The 11,708-nt window shown below is 47.5% G+C and overlaps 1 protein-coding gene across 1 annotated transcript; it reads right to left on the bottom strand.

The window, feature by feature from the left end:
• Positions 1 to 10,077: 10,077 nt before the first annotated feature.
• On the bottom strand, positions 10,078 to 11,685 carry ITPRIPL2 (inositol 1,4,5-trisphosphate receptor interacting protein-like 2). The gene has a single exon (XM_006892715.1). The coding sequence runs from the start codon at positions 11,683 to 11,685 to the stop codon at positions 10,078 to 10,080; it is 1,608 nt and encodes a 535-aa protein (XP_006892777.1).
• Positions 11,686 to 11,708: the final 23 nt, after the last annotated feature.

Below are 11,708 nucleotides of genomic sequence, written 5' to 3'. Positions count from 1 at the left end.
TCATGATTCCTTGAACCACAGGAATTATTACGGGACTTTGATAGGGAAAAATAAAAACTAAAGTATCCAGAATGGCAGGAGTGGGGAAATAACGCACCTGTGTCTTTGATTCACTTCCTGACTGCCTGCCTCTCTCCAGGCTACTGACTGAAGAAAAATGAGATTTCAGGGGGGATCCTTGTGGGACACAAATACTAAATGCACTTGGCTGCTAAATGAAATTTGGAGGTTTGACTCCACCTAGAGACAGCTTGGAAGAGAGGTTTGGCCTTCTGCTGGGTGAACTTGAACCTTCTGGTTAGGAGCTGGGACCATGTTAATTCTCCCACCCAGAACTCCACACCAACAGCTGTTGGGTACTGGCTGTGCACCAAGCACTTTGCCTGCCAAAACTCACTTAATCCTCACAGTCTGTCCTACGAGGGATGTTCTAGTTTAATCCCATTTCACAGATGACAGAGTTGAGGTTCAGAGGATTAGGTAACTTGCAGAAGACATACAGATGAGAAGCGAAAGAGACAGGATCTGAAGACAAGCCCCTTGGCATTAAAGTGCTGTCCCTGACCACACCGGGAGCTCTGGTGGTCTGCTGTTGTTGCTGAGTGTCGTCAAGTCAACTATGACTCCTAGTGACCTTGTGACCACAGATCTGAACAGATATGCCGTCTTGTGCCACTCGCATCATCTCTGAGCCCAATTGTTACAGTCACTCTGTCAATTCATCTGGTTGAGGGTCTTCCTCTTTCTCTGACCCTCCACCTTTCCAAGCATGGTGTCTTTTTCCAAAGACTGGCCATGCCTAGCAACATGCCCAAAACATGTGAGATGAAGTTTCATCATCCCAGCCTCTAAGGAGCACCCTGGTTCCACTTTCTCCAAGACAGACTCATTCGTTCTTTTGACAGTCCATGGGTTATGCAGTACTCTGTCCCAACAGTGTAACTCAAAGGCATTGATTCTTCTGTTATCCTTATTCATTGTCCAACTTCCAGATGCACAGCAAGTCATTGAAAAGACTATGGTTTGGGTCAAATGTGCCTTAATGTTTAAACTGTCATCATTGCACGTTAACACTTTGGAAAGGTCCCTGCCGGAAGACTTTCCCCACGCTATATATCTCATTCTTGTCAGTTTGCTCTACTGAGATAATCTGGGTTTGCTGTGATGTCGAACCTTGTGCCATTGGGGTATTAAATACCATAATGGTTTACCAATGTGGACAGTGTTTGGTGGAGCCCCCAGTTGTAGGATAGGTTTGGAAGCAGGAGTGGCATCACTTCCTAAACCACATGCCTCTGGAAACTCTATGAACTTGGAGAAATTATGATAGTTATTGAAAGGTATAAGGTCTTTTGTTCATAGAGTTGCTATGAGTCATGCTGAACTCGATCGACGGCAGTCAACAACAACAACAACAACAACAACATACATCTCCTGGTCTCCTAACTACTGGTATCAAGAGTGTTGAGTGTAGATCCAAGTAAGATTCAACCTTTGACAATTTTAATCTTTTTCATCTCCCAAGATATTGTCTATGGACCTGGTGGTGAGGATTTTTGCTTTCTCGCTGTCAAGATGTAATCCTTATTATAGTCTTTTGATCTTCTGCAGCAAGAATCTCAAGTCCTCCTCACTTTCAGCAAGCAAAGTTTGTATCATCTGCGTAACGCAAGCTGTTGATGAGTCTTCCTTCAAATCCTGGTGACTCAGTGGTAAGGTGGCTTTGTAAGAACAACAAATCTGAAGCCTGTCCTATCCTGTGACATCCTCCCAATTTCTGACATACTCCAGGCCATTGCTATAGTCACTGTGTCAATTTATCTGGTTAAGGGTCTTCCTCTCTCTTTTCCTACCCTCCTACTTTCTAAGCTTAATGTCTCTCTCCAAGGAACAACCTGTCCTAGCGATGTGCTAAAAATATGTGAGAGGAAGCTTTGTTACTTTTGTCTCCAAGGAGCACTCTGTCTGCACCTTCCCCAAAACCTAGCTGTTTGCTCTTTTGGCAGTCCATGGGATATTCACTACTCTGCTTCAATACCACAGCTCAAAGGCATCGATTCTTGTTATCCCAAGTGATTGAAAATGCCATGGCCTGGGGTAAAAGAATTGTGCTGCCAACCCAAAGGCAAGTGGTTTGAATCCACCAGCTGCTCTGTAGGAGAAAAATGAGCAGTTTCCTCCTGTGTGATTTACAGCCTCTGAAAATCTGCTAGAGGGTCAACTATGAGTTTTTTCTGACTCAATAGCACATAGTAACATTACTGTTTTGTTTCTAGAAGAGCCAGCCTCTCTGACATCACCACAGGCCTCCTGCCGAGGCCTGGACTATTGCAGCCAAATATCTTAAGTATTTGCTTACTAATTTTGTTTGTTTGTTTGGTTTTGCAATTACTCAGCTTTGCAGCTGTAGAGTGAAAACAACTATAGATAATTGTGCAAATGGGCATGTTCCAGTAAAACTTTAAAAAATTAATATTTGCCCATCAACAAACAAACGAATGGATAGAGCAGCTCTGGTATATTCACACAATGGAATACTATACAGCATTGAAAAACAAGGAACTCATGAAATATTATGCAAAATGGATGACCCTGGAGGACATTATGCTGAGTGAAATGTCTCAGTCACAAAAGGACAAATATTGCATAGGGTCACTGTTGTAAAATGGGACTAACATCAGGGTTGAGGGTAGACAGAAAAGGAGGGAAGAACGATGTATATTACATTGAAACAGATGAGGGAGAAAACTGTTTAAAAGGGATATATGAATAGGTATTCCTATCATTACAGAAGTCCAGAGTGAAGGCTTCATAGTGGAATGGACTTGGGAGGGAGGGATTGCATAACAATGAAAGAGTTTTTCTTTCTTTTCAAGGAGAAGAGTGAATTGGGGGGAACGTGGGGGTAGGGAGAAAAGTGCAACAATGAATGACTGGAAACCCTAAGTCTCTGTAAACTTTTTAAAATTAATTTTAAAAAATGAAAAAAAATAATATTTGGTGTCAAAGGTTGAATTGTGTCCCACAAAGTATATGTCAGTTTGGCTAGGCCATGATTTTCAGCAGACAGTAATCATTCTATGTTATCATGAAGTCTAAACCTCTGGCTCTGGTGGTCTAGTGGCAAGAAGCTGTGCTGCAATCCCAAAGGCAGGCAGTTCAAATCCATGAGCTGCTCCGTGGGAGAAGGATGGGCAATCTCCTTCCATAGGATTAACTGCCTCTGAAAACCTGCCAGAGGGTCAGCTATCGGTTGGTTCTGACTCAATGGTACACAACAAGATACTACTGAGGGAGTTCTGGTGGTCCAGTGGTAAGAAGCTGCACTCCAATCCCAAAGGCCTGTGGTTCGTATCCGCCAGGTACTCCACTCCAATATATAGCAAACCTACTACTGTCAAGTCAGTTCCCACCTAACACCTCCATGCATTACAGAGCAGAGCTGCTCCATAGACGTTTCTTGTTATTGAAGGTCCCCCCTCCCCCGCCCTCATAGGCTCATCCTCTTGCGGTCAATCAGGAAGGTTCCTCTTTTACCTCTGATTCATTGTTGTCCAGTCCAGCTTCTGTCCTTGGCTCTTATTCATCTTTGGACCACAGACTGCATGTCACTTCTTCCAAGCAGCCCTCCCAGGAGTTCCTCACGGATAGAAGGTGCCCACCACACTGCACAGAATCAGGGTTTTTTTAAAAACTATTAGTGTGTGTGTGTCTACTGTTGAATTGGATCCGACTGGTACAGGAGACTGCCCCTCTAGCAAAGCATCTAGTGGTTTTGAACCACATGCCTTCGGGATTGCACCCAGAATCAGTTTGTTTGTTTTTTTTTTAAATTTTATTATTTTTGTGTGACTGTACCGTCAAATCAGATCTGACTGGTACAGGAGGAGATTGTCCCTCCTTTCCCGGCAGAGCATCTGGTGGATTCGAACCATGCTCCTCTAGGATTGTAGTTGCAGCTCCTTGCCACTAGGCCACCAGAGCTCCCTTAAGAATCAGCTTCTTGACTGTGTGCCTTGAACAATGAGAGTAGCCCCAGCTGTCTTGCTCCCCACCATGTGTCCTTGATGACTCAGGACAGTTCCAAGCACAGTAGCAGCCACTCCTTGTTAAAAGTATGACGAACACACCCCACCCAGGCTTTCCCCTGGGCAAGCATCCCTTCCCCCTCAGCCCCCCAATCAACCTGTAGCTGCAGCTTCCTCCACCCCCACCTGGCATAGAAGTCACTGAACCATCCTACAGCGTCTCTAAAATCCCATTTCTCATCTTTCCCCTGGGCAAGTGTGTGTCATCCCCACCCCCACACGGGGAACCAACCGTAGGTAGCTACAGCTTCCTCCGCCCCCACCTGGCACAGAAGTCATTGAACTTCAGCATCTCTTAAAATCCCATTTCTCCCCAAGCCTGGTGGCTTTTTATAGTCACAAATGTTTACCATTTGGGGAAGGCCTGAGAGCTTTCTGGGGTAAATTCTTCAAGTATAAATTAGCCGCAGGCCAAGACTTGAAGCTTGTGTTTGGGCAGGTGTGGAAGAGGCAGGAGGCAGAGTAGAAACCAGAAAAAGCATTACCCACTGCTTTCCAGTCAACTCCAACTCATTGCAACTCAGTCGGACAGAGGGTTTCAAAGGCTGTTTCTATGGAAGCCAACTGCCACATCTTTCTATCGCGGAACAGCTGGTGGGTTCATACCACTGGTCTTCGTCATGAGCCACTGAGTACAAGCGGACCCTTAGCTGACTGTAGTGGGTTTCCAGAGGCTGGAAGTGCACAGGCGGAGACTGCCTGTCTTTTCCCCTGATAGCTAGTAGATGGGAGTTCCTCGCTTTAATGAGAGACCTGAAGGCAGGGCGGAGCCTACATTCTCCCAGGGCTACGAACTGTATCCTGCTCACCTCTGTACACAGTCGATCCTGTTCAGTCAGTAACCCTAGACTTTCCTTAAGCACAATTAAGGCCTGTGCAGTTGCAAACACAGGCAGCACCCCAGTTAAGATCTGACACACACACACCCCAGAGGTCTCCAGAATATCCTTTATTAATAAAGCCATGTATAAAAGAGCAAGGCCCCCAAATGACCCATATGATTAAAAGTGCAAGTTTTACCCTACCAGGAATAGAAAATGAAGGCCCCTCCAAAACGCAGATGCCGTCCACATGATCCACCCATGACTTTAGCAACTAGGTTGTTTTGGTGAACTTGTTGGCTTCTGTCATTCGAACCAAACGGAGGCCATGACTGGAATGCAACACAGCACACAGTTTAGGGCCATAATCCACATTACAGAGTAGGAATGTTTTCAGCGAGTGCTTGAAGGCACTTTTTTTAAAAAGAGCAAAATGTGCTAAGAATATTCCTGAATACTTTAAGAACTTGTTGAGATCCCATTTAGCTCTGTATACATGTTGATTCATCTCCTTCCTAACTTGCTCTTCTCCCACCAAGCCATGCGCTATATAGGGACAAAGTAAACAGCAGTGTCTCCATAGAAGATGTGTGTGGTTTTTATTAAAAAAAAATTAACACACACCATGATGATAACACTCTCAAAAAAAAAATGCCTGCTGGCCATGAGGAGGTTAATTCTTCCCACCACTGGAAAGGGAGACAGTTCCACAAGTAAACAGCTCCATCAAAGTCAGAAGCCATTGGGCAAAAATGACTTCCTCTCTGAGATTAGGAGGCAAAGCTTTGGAAGGGTGGCAGGATAACTTCCTGAGAAGAGGGGGTGTTTTCCACTGTGATGGGTACTACCAGGCCAGGAGGCTGGTACTAGCAGAGCAGAAAGTAATAAGCTAAAGACCCATCACTAGATATTTTTGGTATCCACAGCCACCAGGGATCAAGGCTGAGTCACAGGCTAAGAGCCCACAAAACAAAATATACAGATAAATAAATAAAATAAATTTTAAGCACTAATGAGTTCTCAACTTTTTGCTGTAGCGTCAGAAGTGACTCAGAGCTGACCCTCCAGCGGGGTTTCAAAGGCTGTAAATCACACTGCCCATCTTTCCCCCATGAAGCAGCTGGTAAGGTTGAACTGTCCACCTTTGCATTAGGAACACAATTCCCTACACACTAGGTCACCAGTGCTCCCTAATGGGTCCTTAAAAATACAAATAAAAAGAACTCTGTTAAGTAAACCAATATAAAATAATAATTTTATTTCAAAAAAATACAAATAAAAAGGAAACAAATTCTTCTACAATCCTTCCTGATTACTCATCTGTTAACTCCAGGCCCAGGAGCTTACCCTCAAAGTACCAGGAAGAAAAATGCAAAGAACTGGCCCCTGGCTGGTTCCAGAAAAGGTCTCCAGAACTCTGAGCCTTCTCGGAATTAAGTGTTATTATCTATCAGTGTGTTAATTTTTTTTTTTTAGGGAATGTGTTTTTTACAATACAGCTTAGCTCTGAGAAATGCAAAAGACTTGAAAACTTGCACCTTCAACTCTACAGAACAATGTAGTCAAAACAAATAAATAGAATTTGTACAAGGACAAATGGGGGGTGGGGGTTTAGCTATGTAAGACAGGGGTCACCAACTGGTGGCCTCAGGCTCAATCTAATGCTGTCTTTGGTCCACGCTGTTTTGAACATTTTCAAATTAGTTTTATTATTCCATTTAAACATTCTAACTTCTAGTTTCTCCTCCTTTTTTTTTTAAATTAAATATCTGGCACTTTGGGACTTGGCACAAACAAAATTCACTTCCAGGGAGTCAATTCTGACTCCTAAACACCCCTGCAGGCCACAGCCAAACTTCCCTGTAGTTTGTGAGGCTGGGATTTTCATGGAAGCAGATTCCCCCCCCCCAATCCTTTTTCTCCCACAGAATGGCTGGTGGGTTAGAACAATTGATCTTTTCAGTCAGCAGCCCAGCTCTTACCTCCGTGCACCAATAGGGTTCCTGAAAATAGGTTAGCATCAAGTAATGGGGCCTTTTTCAGGTGGGTCCAACACCTGCATCCCTTTTCACTCACTCTCCTCCCCGTCTTGCTTCTGAGGCTGCACCTTGACCTAAAATCACACACACTTGAACATGCACTTCCAGCCCGGACTTTCCTCATCCACTCATCCCTTCTTCCTTTCTCCTTTCTCACTTCTCTCTTAGCTTTTCCTTCCTGGATGCTTCAGATTTCTTTGGTTTGCTCACGTTCTCGCTTCTTTCAAATTCAGTTTTTATGTCACTAAAACAATACAGCACAAAACCAAACCCCGTCCTCCTTCGCCCAGTCCGCAAACAGTCCAGCGTGGCCCAGGAGACTAGCCAGTGGGAGTTCACTGAACAGAGTCCCAGGGACAATGGCTGATTGCTGGTTCCTCTGCCCCAAAACATCTTCTTTCGGTACTGCCTAGAAAATTCATCTTTTTGTGCTTGTTGTTGTTACATGAGCAATTTGAGCCTTCCTTTCTGAGGACATCTGCATATGTACCAGCACCAAGCATACACCGCCCCCCCCCCCAATAAAAAGGGTGCATGTGAAATGGACTCAGTGGAGTTCTAATAAAATACAGAATTGAGTTTACGTGTACTGGACAACAAGCACACCCACTAGATATGCCATATTACTTCATCTGTACACAGTACACGTTTCAAGTGACTCAACATTGATTAGAATTGATCTAAATCGCTACCTTTTGGTCACTAGGTGCAGAAAGCAATTGCTCGGCACGGCATTTAAACAAAACACTGATATCTTTAAAAATCCACAAACACAACGCTCTGTGAATTTTAAAAAAAAAATAAGAGAAAACTTTTTAAAAGTTGGAGGATGAACAAGTCTTTGGGAAATTAACCTGGAAAAGAAAATCTACAAAAACAGTATGTAACTAGACATGCTTCAAAATATGATCAAGACAGGAGAGGGGGAAAGAGATACTTATCAACCCATTTAAAAATATTTGGAAAATTCTATTTTTAAAGCTTTCTAAAATTATCTCTGAGCGTTTCTGGCCCCCAATTCCAGGAGACTTAATGGCCAAACGTGGAAGCTGCAGCTAGGTATAGAAATGCAGGATCTAAGGCAGACTCTTGGCATTTATTCTTTTAAAGTAATTTAAAGAACACTATGCAGTTGCTGATTTTGCAGGAAGTCTGTGGGATGACTCATGTTAAGTTCAGTACCTTATGACCTTACACTAACTTGAAAAGCTAGGAAGGACCTTCAGGTTTTAAGAGGACCCATCTCCATCCCCACCCCAAAGAGAAAGCACAGCCCACAAGGCCATGTCTCTCATAGCACAAGACTTCCGTGGGAATCTGATGCGAATCACCATGATTTCCTGCAGCGCCTAAGTGCCTAAAGAAAGGTTTAAACAATTCCCTCAAAATAGCTCAGAAATTACACAATGGCCCTGTTTCAACAGCTATTTTTGTCTTCCAAGTTAGACCTTTAAGAGTCTAAGAAAGCACAGGTCTCTGTTGGGGGAGGGGGGGGAGGACGTGGAATTTCTAAATTATTACCCAGGCCAGCTGCTCCCCAAACAGGCAAAGGGAGGATGAAACCAAAACCTGTTCTCAGGTCAGTTCTAACTTAGCAGAACTGCTCCAAAGGGATTCCTGAGCTGGAAACTGTAGGTTAACAGTTTCCCAGGCCTTTCTTGCATGGTGCTGCTGGCGTGGGCTCAAACTGCCAATCACAAAACGCTTATGCCACCTTGACTCCTCAAGGGATGATGGGCTATTTTAAAGTGAAACTGACTTTTAAGTTGGCTGAAAGTTGTGGGACATCAGAAATTTGGGGGACAAGAGAGTTCAGAATAAGCTGCTGATTACATATCAGTGATCCTTATGCCTGAAGAGAACAAAGAACAGATGCTTCTTAAGCCCTGTCTGCCTGACTGTATTTCTCTTTTGCTTTTTACACATAGTTTCCAAGTCTAAGCTCTCAGTGAAATGCCCCTGCCAGGCTTGTGCACAACCAAACGCTCTTCAAAGCTGATCAAGTCGGCTCAAGGTGGCTGTGGTAGTGGAGAAAGAAACTTTTAACCAGTTAACCTCAGCAAGGATGGATAGGGGGCAATGATGACATACATACTAGACAGTGGCATCAGCTCTTTAAACAAGGATATGTTCAGGGACACGCATGTCCATCTCCAGCAAGCAGCAGGCTCTAGGGAGACGCCATGAAACCAAAGGGACACGCATGTCCATCTCCAGCAAGCAGCAGGCTCTAGGGAGACGCCATGAAACCAAAGCCCCAACCTTTTCTCCAGGTCCACCCACCTTTCAAGCCCTCCAAGTACTGTTTGAGGCAGACAGGTATTTTGGGTGCGATTTGCACTGCAACCAGTAAAGGGGTGTGGACTGACTAGGACCCTGGAGGGATGCAAAAGACGCCAGCTGGCTCCTTTTCAAGGCAACTTATTTTCTTCATGATAAAGGTAACAGATCTCCCTTCCAGATGCAATGCTTGGCACTAGCAGTGACCACAAAAAAAAAAAAAAAAGGAATACATCAAAAATAAAGTGCGCTTTGCTTTTGGAAGTTTCTGGAACCAAATCCTTGGTGCCTCACGCCTGACTTCTTTCTCTAAGACCCTGACAAATACCCAGGATTGCGCCCCTCTGCGGATATTCACTGCTTTCAGAACACCATTCTCTGGAAGAGAACTACAATTCTATTGGTAGGCTGAGGTTTTCTTCTAAAGAGAAGGGAACCAAGTACCTAGCAAGCAACTTACATTAAAAACACTAGATTGAAAAGCAAACTTTGTTGCAAGAGCTTAGACCTGTCTCTTGCTGCAGCGGGCTTGCTTCCTGTTTCATGTTCCTAAAAGCAGTCCTGCTATAGGTTCATTCACCCCATACAGAATATTTGGGCCAATTCTGAGCTGCTACACGCTTTGGTGATGGTTTTTCCACAGTTATCGTAGGCCACCCAGGTGGGTGTGAATAAAGAGCCATAACTGTGGAGCCAAGGGTGCCATTTAAGCCACAAAAGCTTGAGGCTGCCGCCAAACTCCCCGCACTTTGCGCAGCTCACCTTCCCCAGATTAAACGGGTTTAACTGCCCTCCCTCACCCTTCGAAGCTCTAGGAGCATTTTGGTCAGATGATGGCGCTGTCGGGGTTTACAGTTCGTATTCCGGGAACTCCTGGGTGCGCTGACTCCGGGGTGGGAGGCACCTGGCAAGGTAGCGAGGACCCCCATAGGCCCGGAGAAGCTGAGGCAGCCTTCGCCACGTGGACAGCAACCGCGCAGCTGTGAGATCCCGGACGCGCTGGTCGAAAGCTGCCAGGAGGTCGATTGAAGGGGCTTCACGCAGCACCTTGGGCAGGGGGCCCACCTCAGGAGACGCCCCACCGGGGCCAAGGACGCAATGGAAGAGCGCACGACGTTGCAGCAGGCAATCCGCAAGAAACTGCACCATCTCCTCCAGGCGCTCACTCAGGTGCATCTCATCCCAGTCCTGGGCGGCTGGCCCCTCGTGCAGCAGCACCGCCAGCAGCGCTGACTTGAGCACGTAGGAGGACAGAATGCTCCCCCAATGCTGGGCAGCCCCAGAGTCCAGTCCTCGGGCACCTAGGTCTCTAAGGGCCTTAAGCAACTGCAGGCACTTGAGGTAGCAGGCACCTGGAGGGGCCCATTCCTGCAGCCAGCTCAGCAGCTTCTGCTCCTGGCGCGCAGTGTTCACTCCCCACAGCGCCTCCGGGCGTAAACCTCCTGGAAGCTCCGACAGCGGCCCAGCGCGAGCCGGGGGCGGTGGTGGCGCCACGAGGAAGGCGCCGTCGCCAAGATGGACGGCAGGGATGAGACGCACGGCCATGGAAAGGCGGCAGCAGCCGTAGTCGGTGCGGCAGGGCAGGATGTGCAAGGTGGGCGGCTGCTCCGGTCCTCCCGGGGTCAGGCTGACGCGGCAGCGCTCCTCCAGGCTGTAGCGGACAGTGGCCAGACAGCGCTGTAGGTGCGACTGAAACCAGCGCAGCACCAGCGTGGCGGAGAGGTGACGCCGACCGCGCACGTCCACGCAGAAACCGTCGGCGAAAGGTTTGCAGTCCCGGAGCCAGTTACCCGAGGAGACCCCGGATGACGTGGGCGGTGCCTTGAGCGCGCACAAGAAGCAGCTGCGCAGACCAGGGGCCAGCGTGGGCTCCGCGCCCAGGCTCCGCGGCTCCAGCGCCACCAGTGGCGGAAGGCGCAGAGGCACCAGCACATCGAAGCCGTCGGGTCGGCGGATTTTATGCTGCTCGTAGGCACTGCCCACTTGTATGAAGTCTCCGCGGAAGCCCAAGGCCAAAGTCCCACCAAGGATGGGGCCTGGAGATGATCGGGCCCGGCCAGCCCGCACCAGTTCCCCCACGATCCGGCTTACGTGCGCCTTGCTGTGACCCAGCACGTGCGGCGACAGGCGCACCTCGTGCTCGTAGTAACTCTCCAGCAAGATGCCAAGGCCAGGCTCTCCAAAGGGCCGTGGAGACATGGTGGGGTGGTCCCCCAAGCGTGGGGGCCGGGGAAGGAACCGCTGGCGGACAGTGTGGCGGTAGCGAAAGAGCACATAGCCCAGGAGCAGCAGGGCGGCCGCTTTGAGCAGCGGGAAGCCGCAGTCTGTGCCGTCGGGGGGCTCAGCTGGAGTGCCCCCACTTCCCCGCAGGGCATGATAGAGGCACACGATGGCGGTGCACAGGCCGGTCACCAGGGGCCAGAAGACGCGCAGATTCAGGGTGTAATGCACCGGCATGCTGGGCGCCCGGGGCAGCGGCC

This window comes from Elephantulus edwardii, unplaced genomic scaffold (genome assembly GCF_000299155.1).
Source record: "Elephantulus edwardii isolate Elephantulus edwardi_28Jun2011 unplaced genomic scaffold, EleEdw1.0 scaffold00117, whole genome shotgun sequence".
NCBI classification, from domain to species: domain Eukaryota; kingdom Metazoa; phylum Chordata; class Mammalia; order Macroscelidea; family Macroscelididae; genus Elephantulus; species Elephantulus edwardii.
This window is presented reverse-complemented; position numbering and strand designations above follow the sequence as displayed.